The following is a 25,383-nucleotide window of genomic DNA, read 5'->3' on the forward strand; positions in this document are numbered from 1 at the left end:
TTGTCTCTCCCTCCTTTAATAATACCAGTTTTTTCCCCCTGCCCCACCACCATCCCTGCAACATCTCCAGAGCATCTCATCTTGATTCTTCTTCCAGAGGACTCAGTAATATGTCTCCTTTTCCACCCAGCCTGTTAGAGAGATTGGGGCAAAGGTTACAGTCTGAGCTCAGGAGGAGGCAAAAGATGGATTTCTTGGGAGCTTTGGTAACTGGGGCCAAGTGGAGGGGGAGACCTGGAGAGGGGCTTGAGGGAAGCAGCTACAGGTGATGAGAGGAGGTGGCAGAGAGTCCAGGGGCCTTCTGGGAAGGATGTGGGTTCGAGGGAAGAAGAGGGCAAGCTTGCCTTCAGGGGAGACCTGTGTTGGTGCAGGGAGGCTGAAGTGCAAATGTCTACAGGGCTCATCAGATAAAACAGTGTCTAGAAGCAGCTGTCCACTGGTGAAATGAAGCAATGAAATATGGCTAGTGGACTGTCCGCTCTTCTGATCTTTCAGAAGTTAGAAACTCAGATTTAATATGAAAGCCCCTAAGTTATGGATAGTGGACCCCCTGCCCCATCTATATGTAGCTGGGCGGCTACTGGTGGCTCATGCCTGTAATACTAGATTTCTAGAGGCTGAGATCTGAGGATGGCAGTTCAAAGCCAGCCCAGGTAGGAAAGACTGAGATTCTTATCTCTGATTAACCACCAGAAACCCCAAAGTGGTACTGTGACTCACGTGGTAGACTGCTAGCTAGCTTTGAGCACAAAAGCTCAGGGACAACACCCAGGCCCTGAGTTCAAGCCCTATGGCCCCTCTCTCTCTCTCTCTCTCTCTCTCTCTCTCTCTCTCTCTCTCTGACACACACACACACACACACACACACACACACACACACACACACACATACCACAAATACTAATCACTAATCACATCAAACTGAACATGGTCTGTGGACTCTTTTTTTTGGTTGGCTGTAGGGCTTGAACTCAGGGCCTGGGTGGCTGTCCTTGAGCTTCTTTGTGCTCAAGGCTAGCCCTCTACCACATGAGCCACAGCCCCACATCCAGCTTTTTAGTGGTTAATTGGAGATAAGAGTCTCACGGGGACTTTTCTACCCCAGCTGGCTTCCAACCAAGATCCTCAGATCTCAGCCTCCTTAGTAGCTAGGATTACAGGCATGAGCCAATGGCGCTCAGCTTTCTATTTGTTTTTTAGGCCATTGATTTTTTTTTTTTTTTTTTTTTTGGCCAGTCCTGGGCCTTGGACTCAGGGCCTGAGCACTGTCCCTGGCTTCTTCCCGCTCAAGGCTAGCACTCTGCCACTTGAGCCACAGCGCCGCTTCTGGCCGTTTTCTGTATATGTGGTGCTGGGGAATCGAACCTAGGGCCTCGTGTATCCGAGGCAGGCACTCTTGCCACTAGGCTATATCCCCAGCCCTAGGCCATTGATTTTTTTGACATAGTAAGTGATTAAATTTTTTTGTGTGTCAGAAAAAAAATAAACAAGCTTTTGTTGGATGCCAAAGAACCAGGAGATCAAGGGTTGTAGTGTCAGTTCTGCCACTCCTTGCTTGTTCCCCTGAATAAATAAATGCACTCTAGTGCCTTTTCTTTCTCTGTAAAGTCTGGAGGTGAAGTGACTAGATGAATTTGAAGAGTCTCTTCTAATTTGAATGTTCTGTGATGTCAGGAGAAGAAGGTATACCCCCAACCTGACCCCGTGGTCAGTTAAGTGGGACTTAGAATCTGAGAGGAAGTAGGGAGAGAGAGAGGGTAGACTCCAGAGTTAGGGTTTCTGGGAGTTGGGACCTAAGGGTTGTGAGGAACAGGAGCAAAGGTGCAATGAAGAAATCAAGTGTTGGGTGTGGAGCCCCAGCGGATCCAGGATGGGGCTCAACTTGTCTGGGGACCTGGTTGGGCGGATGAGCTTACCCCCAGGATATCGCCGCAGGATGAGCTTCCGGACCTCATCATAGATGAAGATGAGGAGACTGTAGGGGAAGGCACAGAACCACCAAGTGACCCTAAAAACAAAGGAGGGTGGTGGTGGTGATCAGGAGCCTCATTGGTTGGCACCACAGCACACACACTGGGATTGGAATGGATAAGAGCCTGAATCCTAGAGGTGGGGGCCCGGGACACCTCTGTACCATGCACTCAGCCGTGCAAAGGGACACTCACTTGAGTGGGTACATGCGGAGGGCAACTCCCATGCCCGGGCAGTAAGACAGAAAGGCAGCCAATGCTGTCTCCTCCAGGAGTCCAAAAATCAGGATCTTGTTCCTGGAAAGGCAAAGAACAAGAGGTTTGAGATGGTGTGGGAAGGGAGTGATTCTCTTGGGGGTGGAGAGGAAGGAGACAGGAAAAAAAAATATGAAGGGAGAGTTATAAATGATACCTTCCTATGTCCTCTTCAAACATCTTCTTATGCTTTATGTAACCATAGAAACCTTTTTCTGCTTTCTGAGAGTTCCAATTGTCTATCGCACATATGTTCATCACTGTTTCTTACATATTGGGTGATGTGCTCTGAGCGGAGATACAGTGGTCAGCAGAGCCCTGCCCCCAGGTAATTACGATCTTGCTATTGCTTCAGGCACATGATCTGGGAAAGGATCTTCGTTCCAATGAGAGGCTTTGAAAAGCTGGGTAACCCCAGCACTCACAGCATTGAAACAAGAGGATCAAGACCAGCCTGAGCTACCTATCAAGCCCATCTCAAAAACAAAAACAGCAACAAAAAAGCTACAAACTAACAAAAAAGATTCCTTGAAAACTCTTTCAGTGCAGAGCCCATGAGTGTCTAATATTCTCAGTGTCTCCTACAGATTTTAGTGGTGGTTCATCAAAGATGTTGAATGAAGAAGAAGTTTGGAAAGCTGAGGGAGCTCTGGGAAGTCTGTACAGGAAATGGTTAATATATGTTCACTATATCAGAACTGAAAAGAGGCATAGACAGAGGTTTGAAGATTTGAGTCAGATAAGGAGTCTATTACCAGCTCTGCCACTTCTTGGTTTTGCTCAATTTTTCTTTTCTGTAGGTGAGCTGGATTTAGCAGTGTGACTGTGACCCTAGTTTCTGTGTCACACAAGTCCCAGGCCCTAGGTCTGTCCCCAATGTCTTAGATTCTCTGGGACAAAACTTACCTGGGGGAATAATGGCCAGTGTTTAAGGTGGAAGAAAAGAAAGGGAATTAGCTTGGAACCTTCAGCACTCAACTTCCATCCATATTAGAATCATAAATTACTGAGTTCTGCCAGACTCTGAGATGGATGAGCTACTAGGATCAGAGTGTGAGTCAGTAGCTTGGGCTGTAGAGACAGGTCTGGTGGACCCTTATGAACTGGCAAGCTTAGGCACAGCATTAACCTTCTGGGGGCCTTTTGGTAACTGGAACACTAATATTTACTTTCTACAGCAACGGTAAGGATTTAAGGATCTGTGAGGGATTTGGCCCAGTGCTTGGTACATGGTACCATGCTGTAAGAAGCCCCAAGTCTGCCCAAGTCAGACACAGTGCCACTGGTTGAGTGCAGTATTCTAGATTATCTGCTGAATGGTAGTGAGGAGCATAAAAGACCCTGAAGATAGAGTTGGGCAAAGAATGGGGGTGGATGCCCTTGGAGTAATAGATAGGGAATGAAAAGGAGAAGGGAAAGGAGGGAGGGAGGAGGGATGAAAAGATAAAAAGGAAGGGGGCAGGAGACCACAACAAAGTATATTTTAGGAACAAAATTAGAACCAGGAAAAAGGGTTCTATTATTCCTTCCTTGTCTTTTATCTATTTCAAACCTAGCTGGGTAATAAAAACCAGATGCCCCTGGTGGGCTGGGACCCAGGAAAGTGAGATCTGCTGTCAGGACTGGACTGGGGGGGGTGGTGGTCCTTCCCCAGAGACGCTGCCCAGGTGGATAGGTGCCAGGAGGGTCCTCACTTCATGCCCTGCTGGAAGACAGAGTTGCGGCGAGTCTTGCAGATGATGAGGTCAGCCCACTGCACCACCACAATGCTGGCAAAGAAAGCCGTGTGGCACGTGAACTCCACCACCTTCCGCTGCTCGTAGGTCTGAGGAGGGTGGGCAGAGAGAGGTCAAGAGTTAGAGGAAGACTAGAGGTAGGACTAGAGTGGAGTGTGGTGGTAGGGTAGTAGGTAAACCTGGGACCCAATCTATCCTGGGCCCCCACCTTTGGCCCCTGGACACTCTTGCCAGGCATGCAGCCCCACCCCTCAAGTATGTGCATTGTGCTCTGCTGTCCCACGCACCCACTCCTGTCCATAGCTGTCCTCCAGGTCATTCGTGGTCCGATCATCCCAGTCCAGGCGGATTCCCAGAAGCCGTGATGGCAGGAAGCCGTTCTCTGCCAGAATCACAAAGTAGGTGAAGAAGCCACCCAGTGCCTGGATCATCCCTGTGAGTGGTGAACAATGAAAATGACTTGGGTCAGGGAAGGAAGCACTAACAGAAGCCTTTGGGAGGGGTCCCCTCCTAATCCCTTGGGCCTGGCGCACCGATCTGTCCATAAGCCATGCTGATAAGTCTCTCATTCACCAGCTTATCAGTCTGGGAGTTTCGTGGCTGCCGCTTCATGATGTCACTCTCAGCTGCTTCGTAGGCCAAGGAGATGGCAGGCACCTGTGTGAATAGGATGTGGGGGCAGGGGAGGAAGTTGGAAAGGATGTGGGAGACCATGGGTACAGGTGAAGAATCTCCAACACAATTCAATGCATGTGTATTAAGCTACTATTCTCCTCCCGGCCCAGGTGTGTCTGAACAGTCATGACCTGATCGGCTGCCCCAGTCCAATTCCTTCATATGCTATCTAGCCTCCATCCCCCAAGGTCCATGGCTGCCTTGCCTGCTCCCTGCCTCACCCCCTGGCCTCACCATGTCAGTGCCCAGGTCGATGCAGAGAATGGTCACAGTGCCCAGAGGGAGGGGGATGTTGGCGATGATGAACAGCAGGAAGGGGGTGATCTCAGGGATGTTGCTGGTTAGGGTGTACGCGATGGACTTCTTCAGGTTGTCAAAGATGAGGCGCCCTGTGGGGGAGATTCTCAGAGCATCAGGGAAATCAGAGAGACTGTCCCCACCCCGAGTCCATGAAGAGTGGCCCTCTCATTTTCCTGAAAGAGGGAGGTATTATACTTGAGAGATGCTCAAGTAGGCTGGGGTGCCTGGGACTCCTGGGTGGACATTTCTATTGGGGCAAAACACACAGGAGGCAGAGGGACTGGCTTCAGCCACCCTGGATTCCACCCCAGCCCATGCCGCCTCCTTACCCTCCTCCACTCCTGTGACGATGGAGGCAAAGTTGTCATCCAGCAGGATCATGTCAGCCGCCTGCTTAGAGACATCAGAGCCAGAGATGCCCATGGCGATGCCAATGTCAGCCTTCTTCAGGGCAGGGGAGTCGTTCACCCCATCGCCTGTCACGGCCACGATGGCTCCCTGAGGGGAGGATATCATTGTGAGGATAAAGCCCCTCTCCAGGTGGCCCCTGGCCTTCCCCCATCCCACCCCCCTCACTGATAGCTTACCTGCCTCTGACACCCTTCCACGATGATGAGCTTCTGCTGGGGAGAGGTGCGGGCAAACACTATCTCCGTGTGGTCCCTGAGGATCTCGTCCAGCTGCTCAGACGTCATGTCCTTCAGGTCTGAGCCATGCACCACACATGCCTTAGCTTCTCTGGAGGGTAGGAGTCAGCCATGGCTGATTATCTGTGTCCAGGTCTCTTGTCACCATCTCTGGCCCTGCCTCAGTCTACATGCTAAGCAGGGCTCCTTGTTGCTTTAACATCCCTCTCCCTCCATTTCCCTCTGTATCCTCAGCGTGTGACATCACCCTAGGCTGTAGGTACACTTTTCTAGTCACGTGCTACTTCCTTTCTGGCTCTCTCTCTCCCACAGCAACCCCACCATATGGACACATCCTAATCTCGTAGTGGAGCAATACACGTTCAGCAAGGCAAAGTGACTACCACCAGGGTCACACAGCTCATGGGTGGTAGAGTCTGGACAGAAATTCAGGCCTGAGGAAGTAATTACATAGGTTCATAGGTAAGGCCTTAGTTAAAGGTCCCAGAGATGCTGTTTGAATACCCCTAGGCGACAGCGAAGGCTTCATTGTGGGAGAGGACCTGTGGCTCAGGGGTAGGATTTTAAAAAGGCCTCACCTGGGGTTGACTTGACTCACAGGAATGTTGAGCCGGGCTGCAATGTCCTCCACCGTCTCATTACCCTCTGATATGATGCCCACACCTTTGGCAATGGCTTTGGCTGTGATAGGGTGATCCCCAGTCACCATGATCACCTGGTGGGAAGGAGAAAAGGAACACAATATTAAGAGATTATCTGGGGGGTGGGGATATGGCCTAGTGGTAAAGTGCTTGCCTCATAAACATGAAGCCCTGGGTTTGATTCCTCAGTACCACATGTATAGAAAAAAGCTGGAAATGGCCCTGTGGCTCAAGTGGTAGAGCACTAGCCTTGAGCAAAAAGAAGCCAGGGACAGTGCTTAGGCAGGCCCTGAGTTCAAGCCCCAGGACTGGCAAAAAACAAAACAAAACAAAAGAGATTGTTCTTATTCCTTTCCCCAAAGCCTGTAAAGCATCTAGGTCATGAGATGTCTGAGGCTGGTAAATCCCAACTCAAATAAATGGAAGTGAGTTCGTGTGTGTGTGTGTGTGTGTGTGTGTGTGTGTGTGTGTGAATGTTTGGGTTAAGGGGGAGAAACAGTGACATCATGTATTCAGGAGCTGAAACAGAGGAAGGCATCCATGATAGTGACAGAGAAGCCTGGGTTGGGTAAGATTGCTTTGGAGTGTCTTTAGGAGCTTGGATTTCATGGATATGAGGCAGTCATTTCATGGATATGAGAGCTGGAAGATCACTTCCTTTAACATGGATGAGAAAACCAAGGCTTTGTGATGGAGGACCTGCAATTGGCTCTGGGTCCCAAAACAAATGAATGAGTGTCTAACACGTGCGAGTGCCGTGGCAGTCTAAGTAGGGATGAACGGAGACAGTGCCCTGTGGCTGGTATCTTGTTCCTTTGCCTCAGACAGCCCTATACAGTGTTGGAAGAAGATTCCTACCTTAGCCAGGATAATTGCTGCTGCTGCTACAAAATGGATGGAGTTGGTTGAGAAGAGTGGTCAGTGGGTGAGGTAGGAGGCTATTAGCATAAAGTGTTCAAATCTGGGTGAGGGTAGCACCTGCCTGCATGGATTTGTGGGGAAACTCCCACAGATCCTGAGAAGTAACTCGCTTCAGATTTCACTCTTTCTCTCCCACCCCGTATCACTCCCCTGAACCCCTCCCCCCCCGAAATGGGCCACTCAATAGAAAAAAGAAAAGCAAAAAAAAAAAAAAGGTGAGATCTTCAAATCTCACCTTCCTTGACCTTGTGAGGCACTGACAGTGTTGAGGATTCCTCTTGAAACCCTATGCTCTCTTGGCTCCCACATCTTCTTTATTCTTGGCTCCCCCCACTATGCACTGGGCTGCTTGATCCTCGGGGTGGCAGGCAGCCTAGTAGAATGGAGCAAGCACTGCCTTGGAGTTGGATTGGGGACCTAAACTTAGACACTGACTAGAGACAAATGAGTTTGTGGAGTCTTGTAACAATGGAGATGATTTCCACCTTTCCAGGTTGTCTTTGAAGACCACGTGGCATTGTGTGGATGCCCAGTGTTACCCGCGGCCTTCCATCTTCTCTCCTCATTAGGTACTCTGTCCACTTTCCCATACATAGTAGTATAGCCCAGGGTTTCATTCTCTCTCTCATCTTACGGGTACTTCCACATCAATATTATAAAGTATACTAATTTGCAACTATGGACTGATGAGATTCAAATTTCCAATCCTGATCCTCTTTCTTGAGTTATATCTATTATATATAAATTTTATATATAAATGTGTAAATTATTTATTATACATATTCCAACCCTGGAATCTCTCGAGTTTCTTGAAGGTTCTTCAAACTTACTGTCCAGACTAAACTCATTCACTTGTTGTTGGTCATAGTTCTTGAACTCAAGGCCTGGGTGTGCTGTCCTTTGGCTTTTTGACTCAAGGCTAGTGCTCGACTACTTTGAGCTACAGTGCTACTTTTGGTTTTCTGGTGGTTAATTGGAGATAAGAGCCTCACAGACTTTCCTGCCTTGGCGGCTTCAAAAGGCAATCCTCAGATTTCAGCCTCCTGAGGAGTAGCTAGAATCACAGGCATTAGCCACCAGCATCTGGCGTAAACTGAACTCTTATCTCTATTCCCAATCCCTTCCCAAGCCTGCTTCTCTCTACCCGAGATATTTTCTGCTTTATTAATTCTGTCCCTTTCTCGTTCATATTTTACTAAAACCCTCTACCCACTTCTATCACCAAGTTCTCAAAATATTCCTCATAAGCAACCATCTCTCAATCCCTTTGTTGCTGTCCTAGTTCAGGTCATCATCATCCCTTGCCTTAACTATCATGAAGCCTTTTAATCTGTCCCTTGATTTCCAGCTGTTCCCCAAATCTTATCCACCTTGCATCCAGATAGCCTTAGCCTTTAAGTAACTGTGAGATCTGTAGCCTTGTATGGGCCACAAAATAAACCCCGAGTCTGGCAGTTAAACAAAGTTCTTCCAACTGGTCTTGACTCAACGTTCCAGTCTCAATCCCCAGTGATCTCCTGCCATATCTCCTCCACCAACTCCATCCCCCATACCCCTACACAGTGTACACAGTGTTCTTTGCTGTTACCAAGCCTTCCCCTCCCTTTCTGCCTACAGAATCCTCTTTAGCCTTCAAGGTCCAGATCAGATATCATCCTTCTATGTTAAATGTTGTCTGTCCAGTTCCCTGAGGTAGAATTAACTGCTCCATGCTGACTTCCCTGAGATCCCTTGCCCTTGACTCAGTGGTAACCCCCATCATGGCAAGAGACACACTTAACCTGGCAAGTGACTCTCAGGCTTCCAGCTGACTGTGCTTCATATTCCTGATCCACCTCTTAGCAGTGGTTCTATTTTGGGAAAGCTATTTACTGACTCTGAGTTTCCATTTGTTTTGTCCTTAAATGAGGATAGTGATGCCTGCCTTACAGTTTAAGTGGTTATGGGTTCAGAATTAACACATACACATAGCACCAAGTCTTCTGATGTGATGATGGTGAAGAAATAGACTGCTTGCTTCAAACCCTGCTTCTGCAACTTACCAGATATCTGGCCTGGGGAATGTTACTCTGTTTGCCTCAGTTTCGCTCTCTATAAGATAGAGAAAATGCGCCTCTTATACATGAAGCCCTGGGTTCAATTCCCCAGCACCATATATATAGAAAACGGCCAGAAGTGGCGCTGTGGCTCAAGTGGCAGAGTGCTAGCCTTGAGCAAAAAGAAGCCAGGGACAGTGCTCAGGCCCTGAGTCCAAGGCCCAGGACTGGCCAAAAAAAAAAAAGATAGAGAAAATACTAGTGCTTACTCAGAGAGCTGTTGTGAAGATTAAATATCATACAGGCCTAGTATACAGGCCTTATAAATATCATACAGGCCTTAGAACAGTGGCTAATTCATGTAAAGTTAAACAAAAATGACCACAGTAGATACTCAATGACTCTATCATTGACTATTTTGTCACGGGCTGTAAAGTCATCTGTGCCTCAGAAACCATAAGATACAGAGGCCAGGCCCTGTGTTTTGTTCATCTTTGCAGCTCCAGTGCCTATCTGGCTCTCGAAGAACAGGATTTGGGAATTGGTGAGATGTTGAAGACAGGAGAGCAAGTGATGGCCTTAGAACTGGTGATCAGGTAACAGGAAAGTGAGCTCCAAGATGGAAGGGAGATGTGTGTGTCAAACCCAGCGCCTAACAGTGTCTTATGCATAGTCAGTAAACAATATTTATGCATATTTGGTAAACAATATTTCTTGAATAAAGAACACTGAGGGAAAAATGGAAAGTGAAATGTGACTGTGGTTGGAGAAAGCCTAGGAGAATTGTAGCAGTGAAGGAGATGATGAGGCAAACAGGAGCAGACAAGAGTTTGTTAAGTCCATTCCAAATGGACAAAATGGGCAGCAGGGGGAAGGCTCAGATAACTAGGTCTCCAAAATGGGAAGAGGTGTTGTCATGGAATTAGAAGGAAAAGGTTCACGTATAGGTTAGGCAATAAACTATGCCAGAGAGACAGAGGATGGGCAGAGGAAACTGATTGCTCTGAGCAGAAGGGAGTTGTAAAAGTGTCAGACTGGGGTGGTCTTTCTGTGCAGATATACAGCATCTCCTTTGAGGAAGAAGAAAAGAAGCCACTGGTAACTAGTGTCTCCCCAGGGTGGCAGCTGCTATCATCCCTTGACCTTTGGCATGGGGATGGCAAAAATGGAGGGCAGGAAGGGGAAACAAGTACCTTGATGCCTGCACTCCGGCACTTGCCTACAGCATCTGGCACCGCTGCGCGGGGTGGGTCGATCATCGACATGAGCCCCACAAAACACAGCTTCTCCGTGGGAAAGTTGAGCTCATCGGTGTCAAACTTGAAGCCCCGGGGGAACTTCCCAGAGGGCAGGTTGAGTTGACAGAACCCTGAGGCAGGGCAGAATGGAAGCGTGAGGACCGCACAGTGGCTGCGTGAATGCCCCTGTAGCCTGCCACCCCAGGATCCCTCTCGCATCCAGTCTCTGTTTCTGGCTCTCACCCAGAACACGCTCCCCTAGTCCTCCCAGCTCCATGTAGGCGTTCTGAAAGGCATCTTGCATCTCCTTGTCAAGAGGAATCTCCTTGCCCTGCACCAGAATGGTGGAGCACCGGTCCAGGATGCGTTCTGGGGCCCCTTTCATCACCAGCACGTGGCTCTGGGGGCTGTCTTCACGCTCATGGATAGACAACTGGAAGGGGAAAGGCAGTTACAGATATTTGTCTCAGTGGCTCCAGTGCCCAGCATGGGTTGGATACAGAGCAGCTGTTGTAAGGAAATGTTTAATAAAAAATAACTCAGATGCATCAAAGCTGGCCAACATGGGGAGACTTGCTGTGCGTGGAGGGGTGTTTGTTCAGCTCTTCCAACCTGACAGTCACTTCCATATGACATTATTATGATCAGTCAAGACAGGATATTCTAAGGGATAAATGGTTCTCATCAACATTTCCCACCCCACTTCATCCCAGGAGTCTTTCCCTTGCTCATATAGAGTGTAGCCAAGGTTGTTCTTGGCACTTAATAGGTACTTCACAGTCTTTAGACAGGGCTATCTTAAGGGAATTATGAAAGTGGACTTTAATTAAATGTGATGGCAGAGTTGAAGGACCGTGGACCATGCATGGCTGGGGAGCTATGGAGAGAAGAGTGGAAGTCTGACAGGTTGTGTGTAGTAGAGACTGTAGTTAAGGGTTCAGGAGTCAGGTAAGAATTGCAAGCAGACATGCAGTCAGACAAACTGTCCTGAGGTAGGCAAGGGTGAGACGTTGACTGCCATCTGCAAATGGCCTCAGACAGTCCTTTTATGGACTTTTCCCACCTCCCCCTCCCCCAATGTTTGCCCTTTTTCTTCCTCTGTCCCAGCAGCCTAGCAGACCTGGTACTTGTTGGTAGAGTTGAAGGGAATCTCTGCCACCTTGGGGTTCCTGTCCCTCATCTTCCTCACCGAGCCACAGGACAGCTCAATGCACTTGAGCAGAGCCGACTCGGAGGCATCGCCAGCCGTGTCCCGCTGCCAGAAGACAGAGAATTCAGTGTCATGGCGGGGGAGGGAAGTGAGTGGAGGCTCGGGCAAGAGGGATATTGAGGCTCCCAAGGTGGCCACAGGGTGTGAGAGGGAGAGATGGGCATCAGTAAGGTGACGTTGGCCACATCATCCAAACACGTGTGTGTGTGTGTGTGTGTGTGTGCTGGCTGAACTCCTACCTTTGACACAGAGATATTCTCCTGCCCAGCCTTGAACACGGCACGGTTGCAGAGACCAGCAATCCGAGACAGGGCTGTCCATGTAGGGGATCGTTTGTCAAAAGTGGCCCCTGAGAGAAAATAGGGGAGAAACAAGCAGGAGCTCGGCTTCCTTTTAGAGGCTGAGCTCCCTTCCATCCCCCTCCATGCCTTGCTACTGGCCTTCCCTCTCTCTGTTCCCTTGCACCCACTCCAGAGCACTCAATCACCAGATTGGTCTTCGGTTGTATCAGCCTCATGGATCTGGTTGTCAAACCACATGTGGGCCACTGTCATGCGGTTCTGGGTGAGGGTGCCTGTCTTGTCTGAGCAGATGGTAGATGTGGAGCCCAGGGTCTCTACAGCCTCCAGATTCTTCACCAGGCAGTTCTTCCGTGCCATACGCTTGGCTGTCAGAGTCAGGCACACCTGGTAGAGAGACAGAACCAAAAAGGGTCAAGTAGAGAGCACAGATATCCATGACCTTCCCCTTGACTATAGCACCATTCCTTCTTCCTTAGTCTTATTGCAAAAATCTCAAGGAAGTAAATAATGATGTGTTCAACTTTAGACATGCTGAATAGGATCATAGGTGTATATTACGGTAAATGTCCAGCTTGAAGTTGACTAAAACCCATAAGGGACACTGGGAGGAAATGGACTTGCTTCAGGACTATAAAATGAGGAGCAGAGAGCAGGGACCTGAGAAACAGAGACAGGAGAAGGAGGACATAGTATATGGATGGAGGGAAAGAGAACTGGAATAGTGATACATCACTGTAGTTCATGAAAGATGGAACTCCAGGAGAGTGGGCCACAGGATCCATTTCAGCATCTGTGTGAAGGATGGGGCCTGAGAAATGTCACTGGATTTGCTAGTTAGTCATTGGTGACCTTTGAAAGAGCCTCATAAGCAAGTTGGCCAAGAAAAGCCTGGGAATCCAGAGAGGAGGGGTTAGATGAGCACCCGGATGGTGCCCACGACAAGCTCAGAAGAGAATTTGAGGGTCCAGATGCAGATGTAGCCCAACCTAAGTTTTTTTTTTCTTTTTTCAGGCTTAAACTCTGGGCCATGTATTAAGTGACCTCTGAGTCCACATAACACATGATTTCAGGAATTCCCGGGAAGTGGGGGCGAGTTGCTCAAAAGCAATAAGCTAAGCAAGTGCACCTCTCCCATTCTGAGAAGGAAGTGAGCTTGTCCCCACTCCAGCCTGAGTGGCACTCACAGTGACAGTTGCAAGAAGCCCTTCAGGCACATTGGCCACGATGATGCCGATGAGGAAGATCACAGCCTCCAACCAACTGTAGCCCAGGATGAGAGAGAGCACAAAGAAGGAGACGCCCAAGAACACAGCTACCCCTGTGATCAGCTGGATGAAGTGCTCAATCTCCATAGCTATGGGTGTCTGTCCAACCTCTAAGCCTGAAGCCAGGGTGGCTATGCGGCCCATCACTGTCCGGTCACCGGTGGCAATCACAATGCCCCTGGCAGTGCCTGAAACAGAGGAAGGAACACAGGGATGGGTGACCTGAGGTTGTCAGGACTGAAGTCTCCTTGTACTCTGTGAACAAAGAAACGATTGCAGAATAGGCCAAAGACTCAGATCCTGGAGCTCACTTTCAGTAGGCTGTACCCGACACAGGCTCACCCTGCCTTAACAGATCACCACTTCCACACTCGACACAGCAGCATACTATTCTCTCTTATTCTTGGGCTGGAGGAGAAGCCTTGCAAAGTAATGCTAAAGTTTAAATGGGGGAGAGTCAATAAGTGAAATAAAAATTGCCTATAGCATTACAGCAAAATCAATCTTATATTTGATAATATCCAAAAGCATATTAACACAAACAAAGTACTTGTGGATTTTTTATGGTGTCTTAAGATTTTCTTTCTCAGTGTTGGGCTTGAGGGTAAAGAAGTTAGGCAATTGTTAATTCTTGTGTGACAGTATAGGGAGTGTGATATAGCAGAAAGATCTGGTAGTCTGCCAAATCTGGGTTTGAATACCTGCTTGAGTTCCTACTCAGGGGTTGTTTTAATAATTAAATGAAGTAATAATGTAGTTCACCTAGACTAGCACCTGGCACACCACAAACATTTGACAAATGTTAGTTACATTCATTTCCTCTCCACTCTGCTCTTCAAATCCAATTGTACATTAAGCAATCAGAGTGTCTTACTGGGCATTTCTGAACAAACCAATTGTGGGAAATGTTGGGTAAATTTCAGAACCTCAGCACATTAAAAATTTAGAACATTTAATATGAGGTGATTTTTATTGTAATTCCAACTAGTGGAGGGAGGAAAACAACCCCAAAGAAATGACATCCTGAGAAGAAAGGAGTGATAGGAAGGGAAAGGTGAGGAATTGGGGCAGAAGGCCTCCTTTGCCCTCTTTCAAAGGCCTGCAGTCTGGTCAGAGCTTCCTTCTCCCTCTCTCCCTGCCCTCTGCTCCTCCTCTGAGTCATCCCTGACTCAGCTCCTTGGCCTGGCCACAGAAGGCACAGGCTTCAGTTGCATTTAGACCCTTGCTCTTAGGTAGCAGCAACACAGGAGTTCTTATTGACAATTATGTTCTGTCCCTAGGACCCAGAACAGAGATGGAATAAACTAGGCCACCTGTCCATTATAGATATTTTCTTTTGGCACAGACCTGACGAAGCCTGCAGGACCCACGTGTTTACCTGGACAATTTCCTGACCCTTCCCCAGCTTGGGGCCTTGGTGAAAGTGGAGAAGGAAGCATTAGTCCAAAATGGCAAGCCATAGAAGGCATCAGATGCATTTACAAGCTTCCTAAGAATCACGCTTGATCTGTGGCGTGTGTGTGTGTGTGTGTGTGTGTGTGTGTGTGTGTGTGTACATCTGTGTCCATATGTGTATGTCTACATAGTATGTGGGGAGGTCCTAACCCACTATCTGAAGACTTGGAAATGCACTCAGTCTGGAGATGGATAGAACAGAGTTCTTCTCGTGGGGAGGTGACTTTTCCATGGTTTTATTTTTGCCCCTGGTCAATGCTGTGTTCTGCGGTGGGGCCTCTTTAGAGCTCTCCATCTCTTAATGTCCATCTTCATGGAAGGGCTTGGGTCAGGCAAACCCTCCATCCTGATAAATGCGTCAGGACTAGGACACTTCCCACTCTCATGCTGGGGCAGCAACCAAGCTTCTCACCTTCCACACAGTTAGTAGAGAAGAAACAGATATTGCGGGTCTCCAGGGGGTTCTCATGGGTGAACTCGGGGGAGCGAGTCTGGGGCTCTGACTCGCCTGTTAAGGAAGAGTTGTCCACCTGCAGGGGAAGGGGTGTGCAGTCATCATTCTAGCAGAAGCATGCGCACGCACACAGCTATCTCTTAAGCTGAGCCAGCTTAAATCACCCTCGATCTTGACATGGACAAAATTATACTTGCCCTCATCGCATATTTATGGTCTTACTCAGCTATTATCCCTGTTCTGCTTTGGCATCCTGGATCTTACTGATTGTATGTGACTTTGGGTTATTTGCGTAACCACAGAGCCTCCCTTTGCTCATCGGTAAAATGGGAAATGTAAACAAAATCACTGCATTGCACAAATCCAGAGGCACCACTAACCCATGTGGCCACATGCAGTAGCCCTACATGATTATGTCATTAGTGACCCCAGGTTGGCCTCGACCTCAATCAATCAATCCTTCTGTCTCTTGAGATTGGTATGTGTTCCCACTCTCAACTACACCATTCTTCTGTAGTAAAATCAGATAAGCCTATGGGAAGCATCTGACACCTAATTGATACACAGTAAACGTTAACTATAAGGGGACTATCGGGACATAGAACATTCCTCATACACAGATACATGAAGGCAGCAATACCCTTCCATATGCTAAGAGAAGGTTCAGCTGGGAGGTATGAAGGGAGGTTAACATTTTGAAACTGGGTGTCCTAACTTATAAACTTCAAGTGGACACCTCTCCATTCTATACAGTCTGCTTCTTAGACCCAACTACCACTTGATCTGCTGTGACACACACACACACACACACACACACACACACACACACACTCACCTTGCAACCATGAGAAGAGATAATCCGGAGATCAGCAGGGACCCGGTCTCCACCCTTCACCTCCACCAGGTCTCCCACCACCACCTCCTCTGCATTGATCTGCATCTTCTCTCCCTCTCGGACAACCAGGGCTTGCTGTGGATAGGCCATGGGCAGCTTATGAAATGCTTGTCTCTATCCCTTCCCCCCTCTCCAACCTGAAGGGGAAAGAGAAATCTTCCACACCCTTAATGACAAAACTAGGTCTCCACGTGGACAGCCGGGGGCTCTTTTCTGTCCATTTCCATCTCCGAGCACACAAGGAGATGAGGGCAGAAGAGCTGGGCCATCCCATTATACGTGTATGGAGCCCAGCCCTGCCAGCTACCTGAGGCACCATGTTCTTGAAGGAATCCATGATCTTGGAGCTCTTGGCTTCCTGGTAGTAGGAGAAGCAGCCTGTGACGATAACGACGGCCGCAAGCACCACGCCCAGATAGAGCTGGTAAGAAGAGACAATTGGAGGGACTTAGCATTCCCTACCCCACTGGGACTGTGCTACTCATGATGAGCACTCAATTGCCATACTAAAGGAGAGCCTTGACTTTCGTCTGTACTTAGGAGTAAGAGTGGGAGAGGACATCCTCTCTAATTTCCCTTGATCTTCCAACCCTCAGTTTCCTAGCATGAAGGGGGCACAGAGTATCTTAGTAGTTCCCAGACTCCCAGAACTCCCAGGACTTCTCCAGAGGTGAAGCCCCAGAATTTCAGACCATCCCACTTAAATGAGAAGGAACAGGGAGGAGCTGTGTCACTCATTACTGAGCATGTATGTATTGGGAGGTGCTTTGTTGATAGGTGCAGAGGTCTCTCCCATTTTGGCTGAGATACTGGGACATAAAGATCTTGTTCCTTGCACCTTCCCCACCACTACACTGGGGGATTTAGAGTTGGAAGACAAAGCCATGGGCTGGCCAAAGGGTCAGGTGTGCTGCTCACATTGTCATTGGATGGTTCGTCCTCCATGGCAGCCTGGATACCATAGGCTAGAAAGCAGAGGATGGCCCCAATCCACAGCAGGATGGAGAAGCCCCCAAAAAGCTGACGACAGAACTTGACCCACTCCGGAGTTGTGGGAGGTGGAGTGAGGGCATTGGGCCCATCCCGAGCCAGAATGTCCTGAGCCCGCTGGTTGGTGAGGCCCTGGGAAACAAGGAAGAGTATGGAAGACATGCACATGGAACCAACCTAGGCTCCACCATACCCCCGGCAGCTTCATGACAAGGAATGATGACGATCCAGAGAAGACTTGGCAGGGTGGGACCCAGAGGCCGTAGAGACAGAAGAGGCCTCCAGTATTCTGAAGTTCCGGAGCCACTTCTGACTGTGGCTCCACCTCGGATTATTCTTATATTGAGATGTGTATTTGGGATAGAGACACAGCATCTCCCTGCAAGAAGCCTGGATAAGCATCCTGGAACCTCTCGGTGCTTCCTCCAGTCTCTCTTTCCTTAGGTCTCTTCTTTTACCTGAGCTTTGTGAAAAGGCCTACAGCATTGACCAGCAGGGTGGTCAATGGCAGCCACCTCTCACTTTGCACAGGGAAGCCTGGCCAGGTGCTGTTTCCCTGGCCCCAAGCTGGCTCAGAGGTCCTTTTCTTTCTCTTTCTTTTTTTCTTTCTCTTTCTTTCTTTCTTTCTTTCTTTCTTTCTTTCTTTCTTTCTTTCTTTCTTTCTTTCTTTCTTTCTTTCTTCCTTCCTTCCTTCCTTCCTTCCTTCCTTCCTTCCTTCCTTCCTTCCTTTCTTTCTTTTCTTTCTCTCTTGTCCTGGGACTTGAACTCAGGGCCTGGGCACTGTACCTGGCTTCTTTTTTTTTTTTTGGCCAGTCCTGGGGCCTGGACTCAGGGCCTGAGCACTGTCCCTGGCTTCTTTTTGCTCAAGGCTAGCACTCTGCCACTTGAGCCACAGCACCACTTCTGGCCATTTTCTGTATATGTGGTGCTGGGGAATTGAACACAAGGCCTCATGTATTCGAGGCAAGCACTCTTGCCACTAGGCCATATCCCCAGCCCCCTGGCTTCTTTTTGCTCAAGGCTGGCACTCTACCACTTGAGCCACAGAGCCACTTCTGGCCTTTTTGTATATAAGTGGTGCTGAGGAATTGTACACAGGGCTTCATGTATGTGAGGCCAAGCACTCTACCACTAGGCCATATCCCCAGCCCCTCAGAGGTCTTTTTCATGATCCCCATAGTGTCTCATACAACATTAGTGTCTAGAACCACACTCACTATACCACTTTGGGTTCTGAGGACAAGAAAAATCCCTGGTTTCATGGAGCTCATGCCCTATATTAGTCATAAGCACAATAAATAAATATTAGTGACAGTTGTTGAGCAAAGTAAAGAAAGGGAGCATAGAATTCCAGGAAAGATGAAAGGAAAGGAGTATGGGAGGAGGTATCCACTCACTAAAGTTTAGATTAACAAGGTTTTTATTTGCTTGTTTTCAGATGGGTACTTTCTATATTGCCTAAGTTGGTCTTGAACTCTTAGGCTCAGCAACCTTCCTGGGTCAGCCTCTCAAACTGCTAAAGCTATAGTACAGCTATTGCACCGGGAAGACTAACAAACTTATTTTCATGTTGAGGATGGAACCAATAAGGGACCTCACTCAAGCTAGATTAAGGCCCTATCACTGAGCCTCATCCCCAGCCTTCTTTTATGTTTTGTTTTGAGAAGGCACTTAGTCTGACATCAAACTAACAATCCTCCTCTCAGCCTCCTCAGTAGCTGGAGCTACAAGCATGTGCCACTATGCCCAGCTTGGGTTATCAATTCTTTTTTCAGTATTGGGGTTTGGACTCAGGGCTTCTTGTAGGTTAACATATATAATGCATCTATCATGGATAGATGCCTAGATGTATGTATGTATGTAGCAGGGACTCATTTGATTACCATAACAACAGAATGGGTTACCTTGCTTGGTTCTGTGGGTCAGCCCACATATCACTGGTTTACTCAGGGTTGGGGGCAGAGCCCTTGTCTGAGTCCTCTAAGAACTGAGTTCAAAGGACTCGTGGCTTCCAGAGCATTAAAGGAAAGTGCTCTATCCTAAGAAATGGGAGTCCATATTTTAGTTGTAGGTCTGCCACCCTCTTGCCACATGATGGGGCAACACCATTGTCTCTGGGATGGAGCCCTCATCTGTAAGCATTTCACTCTAGTTTCCAGGCTCTCCCAATTGATGGCACGTGGTTCTCTCACTTCTTGGGCCTCTTCTATAGAAGCCTGTTCACTTACCTTGGACAGATCCACTTGGTATTTGCGTCCTAGCTCATCCAAGGACAGCTTGTGGTCATCCTGAAGGAGGAAAGTGGAATTACTTTGGGGAAGGAGGCTGAGTGCACTCGGAGGCAAAACATGGCGGGGGTTGGGATAGGGAGAAGTTCTCTGGGTGCACAGGGCTGCTGGCACAAGACCTCTCTTCCAAGGCCCTAGTGAGGGAGCCATGGATCTCACCATGTCCACCTCCTTCTTCAGCTCATCCAGCTCCTTCTCTTTTTGTTTCTTTTTGCCACCCCCATTCTCCGCAGTGGTGGCGGCAGGCGAGTACTCTCGTCCAGCCTGCAGGAGCAAGAGAGCACAGAATCAGGGGAAAGCTAGATTCCCCCCTTCTTATAATCCATCCAGGTATGGAAAGTGAGCTGTGGACTCAACTGTCCTGGGAGAAGAGAGAGAAAGAAGGGGTCTAGGCCCTCAAATGTAGATGACCTCCATATGTGAACTTCAAGGAAAACCAATGGACTCAAGATGAGAGAAATGCACTTTGGCTGTTCAGTATGTGATGTGTGGATTTCTGCTAGATATAAAACAACACACACGCTGGACAAGGTAACAAACAGTACAAGAAATGTATCCAATGCCTAACGTATGAAACTGTAACCTCTCTGTACATCAGTTTGATAATAAAAATTTGAAAAAAAAACAACAACACACACACACACACTCACACACACACACACAGAAATTTTGTGAAATACAATGCTATGCTATTTAGAATTCTGGAAGCAAGTGGACAGGACAGGTGGGGGAGGAGAGTGAAAGAGTAGAAATATCCGTGGAAATGTCTTCGCTCAGCGCCATAGTTATTGTGCTTAGGGATAGCTATGACTAAGACTGTGAGAGGAGTGAGAATCTTGGAGCATCCAGGAAGAAAAGAAGGTTTGATGGTGGAGTAGTGGAAATAGAAAGGGTAAGTCTGACAGACTGAAAAATGTCAGTAGTGGAAGATCCAAGAAATGGGAATCTAGGATGTGCTGGGTGAACTCACCCCTAACTGGTAATTTGAGGGACTTAACATACCAAAGCCTCATTGGGTGAGAAGGAAAGTGGGCTCAATTTGTCCAAAAAATAAAAGAAATTATATCTAAGAGTAAATCTAAAGTTAAGATTCTTAGGTCTAGCCAGTCCTGGGTTATCTAGTGAGATCAGACAACATGTCAACTGTAGCCTCATGAAGTTCCCCATTTTTACTTCATTTCAGGGCTGCCACTGGGGCTCCAGGGTCTCAAAGGAAGCTCCAGGAGAAGAGTGGGAACTTTCTTCATCCTAGAGGAGGCCATCTTAGAATGGGTAGGGGTTGGGGAAGGCCTGGGGACCATGGTTCCACTACTAATGCTTTCTTTTTCCATCCTCTATCTTCTCCCCATCATGGTCTCAGATATAAGGTGCTCATTTTAGAGAGGCTGCTCAGTTTCTAGCTGGTGTCTTTGACTCCTTCACTGGATCCAAAAGCTGCCCAAGGTGGCTTGTGTTTGAACTTACAGAGTGGACTTTCAGTAATTGTCTATTTTCCATGAAGAGTGAAGACATGGCAGGATTAGCAGCTGAAGTGTGAAGTGTGTGGTGTTTCCCCCGCCCCCCACCCCGAAGATTATGCATGGGGAGCTATTTGTTTGTTCATACATAGAGGCAATGTTTTTGGTTCAGTGCAAATTTTGAGTGGAAAGTAGAAAAAGTTCTCAGATACTCTGACACCCCCCATCCCCTCCCCCCACCTTCTCCACTATCAGCATCCAGGTCCAGAACAGTACATTGTTATAGCTGATGAGCCCACATGGACACATTACTATCACTCATCCAATGTCCATACCTTGAGGGAAGGCTGGGGCTGAGAGCAGAGAGATAGAGCCCAGAGGAATTTCTATACATTTAGGCATGAAGAAAAGTACATAAGAATTAGAATCAAATGCATACTTCTAGACCTGGGTGTAGCTGCATGCACCTGTAATCCCAGCACTCAGGAGGCTAAAACAGGAGAATCTAGAGTTTAGGCCAGCCCAGGCTGCATAGCAAGACCCTGACCCAAACAAACCAGCAACAACAACAATGTATTTTTGTAAAATCAAAAACACAATAAAAAGCCAAAAGAAAACTCAACTAGTTGGTCCATGCACAAGGACACATTGGATTCTGGCTGAGCTGAAGCAGCTCTGTTCAGCGCCTTCTGTCCCTTACCTCCCACCCCGTTCTCCGGCAGGCCCAGGGCTTGGGGTATATGGTCCCTCCCCCTCCTGCCCTGGCAAAGATCTCAGGCTCTGCAGCCAGGATCCTGCAGAGATTTGAGGCCAGTGGCTGCCCAGGCAAGAAAGAAAGAGGAAGCAAGGACCCCCCCCCCCTCCTCACTCTACATCTCCCTCCCCCACTACAAGTCCCTCTCTCTGGGTCTTGAATGCTGAAGGAGAACAGAGAGTTCTTTCTGAGAAAGCCAGAGGCTGGGACAGAGTGGGGGCAGCTGGACATCAGCCAATGCTCCCCCCCCCACCTCTGCCTCTGGAGCAGGCTGGGCTTCCTCCCACCAGAGATGTCCCTTCCCCCAACTCCCACGCTGCCCTTCATGGCACACAGGGAAGGGCTGAGAGTTGGGCCTTGCTCTGAAGTGAAGAGTCTGGGAAGAAGGGATGAGAGGTAAAAGGAACAGGGGGACAGAGGGTGGACAGTGGGTGCACTTTCTCTTCAGAGGCTTTTCTGGTAGACAGGATTCGGAGCCTCAGGTCCCAAATCCCCAGACATTGCTCAGTCTTTTGCCAGACAGACCAGATCAGCCTCTTCTCTATCTTGCTATTACCTCTCCCGCAGCAGCGACTGTAGTTGAGGGGCTGCGGGGGTTCAAGAGAAGTCAAGGTCAAATCACTTTCCAGGCAGGACTACCTATCTAAGCTGGTCCACCTTGCTCTCTGTCTGTCTGTCTGTCTGTCTGTCTCTCTCCCCCCGCCCCCCCGTGTGTGTGTGTGTGTGTGTGTGTGTGTGTGTGTGTACTTCTTTTTTCTACTTGAGTGGGGGTTAGAAGGCTTGTCTGACTCGCCAGCCCTGGCCTCCCAGGGGCCTTGCACATGAATTACACTTATTTTTCATGAGGAATAAGAGATGTCAAGGTGAGGCAGAAGGTCCCAGGCCATCATATTTTCCCACTTTGGTGACATCTTCCTCTGTGAACCCCCCCCCACACCATAGGCATATCCTAAGAGCAGGCAGGCAGATCGTCTCCCTCTTCCCAATGACATCTAGGCTCATGCACGCTGCAAGGCTGGCACATTTGCAAATTTACCTGCCGAGATACAATTCAGGTGAGAATCCGCGAATACTTCCAGTGTGTAGGGAACATACGGTCATGGACACACACACACACACACACACACACACACACACACACACATTCTATTTCTAGCTCCTACCCTAGCTCAGGAACCCTGGAGTCCAGGCTCAGAGTTTTCCCAGCTGCTCAACTTAGTGCAATAACAACACGTCCTTGCCTGTCTCCTACTGGGTCCAGAAATTGGCTCGCTGTGGCCCGTGATGGCTGTTTTTCTTGTACTCTAACTGGCTTCCCTATGCCCTTTCCCTTCATGCCCTCTTTTACCATCATTCCACAAAAGGAAGGCAGCCAGGCACAGTATGTGAAGAGATTGGGTCACTTTTCTCCATATGGGAATTTCATTTCCAAGAACTGGACGCCTTGTCCCTGCCTGCCCTGGTGTGGTTGTTAATCTTCCCCTTGGCAAAGCTGTCACTGCAGAATGCCACAGGCAGAGGAGGCTGGGGTGGGGGGCAGCTCTCACCAGCTTCAGGGAAAGTCCTCTAAGCCCATGGCCTGGAGCCGAGAACAGAGCTTCTGGGGACATGGGGGGGGGGGGGGACTAGGAGCACACCACTCTCCATCTCCGTCCCTTCCCAGCTGTCCAGGACACACTTGGTGCCTGAACTGGTGTTGGGAATTGCTTGGTGACTTTGGGACAGGATGCTCTGTTTCACCTATTCTACTTCAGACAGACCCCGTTCTCTCAGGCTGCAACTCTCAGAAGGATGGAGATTTTCAGGGGGGGCAGCAAAGATGGGGAGAACTCACAAGCCCAACATCCCTGGATCCCAGAGGCCAGGAAATGTGTTGAGAGGAGGGACAACCCAGGAAAGAGATGTATGGAGATGTGGGGATGCGGGCAGGGATGGCCTTGGGTGGGGTGGAGAGGGCTGGAGGGGCGCCTGGTAGGCTTCGGAGCTAGTTGCTAGAAGGGACAGGAATTGGGCAAGGGCAAGTATGGAAGAGGAGAGCACAGCGGCTCACGAACGCCATGGGATCTGTACATGGGAGAGTGTTAGCTCCAAGTTCAAACTGTCCCATTCAGTTTCTCTCTCCCCCTCCCTCCACAGCCCATTCCTCTCCCTCCCTCCACAAAGTGTCCCCTGCTTTCTGGGGATACTCACCCCTCGGCCCATCTTGGGGCAGAGTTGGCCTAGGGGACCTAGGCTGGAGAGGTCACCAGGAGGATCTCAAGCTCACACTGGTTGACTGGGGCAGCTGGAGACCCTGGCAGACAGACACAGACAGCCGGAGCAACAGGGTAGCTTTAAATAGGTCCCTTTCCCCCTTACCCCGCCTTCCCCTCCTCGGGGAAAGAAACAGTTTGTTGAAACTGGATCCCCAGGACTCCTCCCCTCCCGCCCCTTTAGCAACTGGCCTGTGGATGGTCCGTGTTGTCTTCTGGCTGCCCCCCCACCCACTACAGATCTTCTCTCCACCTCACTCCCCCCTCTGGCAATAATAGTTGGGGGTGGCAAGGGGAAGGGGCTGTGTGTGTGGTGGGGGGAGGCAGGGAATGTGGCCCTTAGAGAGCAGTCAGCTCAGGATCCCAGGATGCCAAAGGCCATCCCTTCTAATCCTTCTTATATTTCCAGGTGGGAAAATGATGCTCAGAGGGATTTCAACAATTTGAGCTAAACACAGAACCAGAATGCAGGTCTTCTGAATCTACACTCAACTTCCTAGTTAAAGGAAGAAAAAGCCAGGTATGGGTGGCTTGCGCCTTTAATCCTAGGAAGCTGAGATCTGAGGATCACAGCTTGAAGCCAGCTCCAGCAGGAAAGTCCAGGAAACTTTTACCTCCAATTAACCACCAGAAAACCAAAAGTGGCGCTGTGGCCCAAAATGGCAAAGCACTAGCCTTGAGCAGAAAAGCTCAGGAACAGCGCCCAGGCCCTGAGTTCAAGCCCCATGACAAAAAAAAAAAAAAAGTACTTGGACATCAATATGCAGGCTGTGTGCAGTCTGGAGCCTCGATGGAGAAGTCTTCTGCAGCAATGTATGAGAGAAACTGCAAGCTATGCCTAGGGAAAGGAGAGGGAACCTCACCTTGGGCTGGAAGGGTCATCTTCAGCCCCATCCCAGCTAGGAAGAGGGACAGTAGAGATGTCCCAGACAGGGCTAGCTGGCCAGGGGGGTATAGACAGAATGCGAGTGTGGGGAAAACAGAGGAAGAGGAAAGCAGGAGAGGAGAGAAGAAAAACTCCTGCTCCCATTGTCTGCTCGGAGCACTCAGAGGACAGGACACTCCCAGACTGTCCCCATTTCTCTGGGCTCAGAGCTGGAGAGAAGGGAAGCCAGCTGGGCAGGGGCAGATCTGAGAGGCCTGGAAGGAGGAGGAAAGGAGAGAGGAAATGGGGCTTTGGCTGGAGGCCTGTGGTACCCGCTGGCTGGGCTGGGTCCCTTGGTGTCCCAGAGGGAACTCCCCGCAGAGGGTTATGGACCTCACTTCCAGTCCATCTACTCCGGGGGCACAGGACTCACATCTGAATTCCCGAAATAACTGGCCCCCTCCGGGCCTGCAGCTGAGATTTTCCATTACAGGATCTGGAAGGGCACATACCATGTGCACCCTCCTTTTTTCTCCTGAGTCCAGGCAGGAGGGGGCACACATGCACCTTCTCATGTCTCCCCATGGTCCCCTCTGGATCTTGGGTGGTTTGAGCCTGGAATAGAGTAGGTAGGGAAACAATGGGGGTTCCGTGCAGTCTCTGTAGAGCTGAGTGTGTAGCGGGAGAGTGTAGAGCCAAGAGTGAGGAACCTAGCGGAAGAGGTAACAGGAGAGTGTTGCCCAGAGGCTGGTAGGCCATTCAATGCAGGACAGACTT

At 49.1% G+C, this 25,383-nt stretch overlaps 1 protein-coding gene across 2 annotated transcripts; it reads right to left on the reverse strand.

Annotated features, from left to right (window-relative positions):
- On the reverse strand, positions 1 to 25,383 carry LOC125359069 (sodium/potassium-transporting ATPase subunit alpha-2). Of its 2 annotated transcripts, XM_048356563.1 has the most exons (25): positions 25,174 to 25,383; positions 24,491 to 24,579; positions 23,680 to 23,782; positions 19,438 to 19,542; positions 19,219 to 19,278; positions 16,919 to 17,122; positions 16,308 to 16,421; positions 15,941 to 16,075; positions 15,064 to 15,181; positions 13,116 to 13,384; positions 12,117 to 12,315; positions 11,869 to 11,978; positions 11,540 to 11,674; positions 10,663 to 10,852; positions 10,375 to 10,550; positions 6,162 to 6,298; positions 5,524 to 5,674; positions 5,266 to 5,434; positions 4,871 to 5,025; positions 4,495 to 4,618; positions 4,249 to 4,394; positions 3,920 to 4,050; positions 2,166 to 2,267; positions 1,917 to 2,008; positions 1 to 131 (listed from the first exon to the last, which is right to left on the reverse strand). In XM_048356563.1, exons 3-25 carry the CDS (start codon positions 23,689 to 23,691, stop codon positions 103 to 105), a joined length of 3,063 nt encoding a protein of 1,020 aa, XP_048212520.1. In that variant the 5' UTR covers positions 23,692 to 23,782; positions 24,491 to 24,579; positions 25,174 to 25,383; the 3' UTR covers positions 1 to 102. The 2 variants fall into 2 exon arrangements, with proteins under 2 accessions (XP_048212520.1, XP_048212521.1); XM_048356564.1 differs by lacking the exon at positions 24,491 to 24,579.

The sequence above is a fragment of the Perognathus longimembris genome, chromosome 11, assembly GCF_023159225.1.
Source record: "Perognathus longimembris pacificus isolate PPM17 chromosome 11, ASM2315922v1, whole genome shotgun sequence".
NCBI lineage: Eukaryota > Metazoa > Chordata > Mammalia > Rodentia > Heteromyidae > Perognathus > Perognathus longimembris.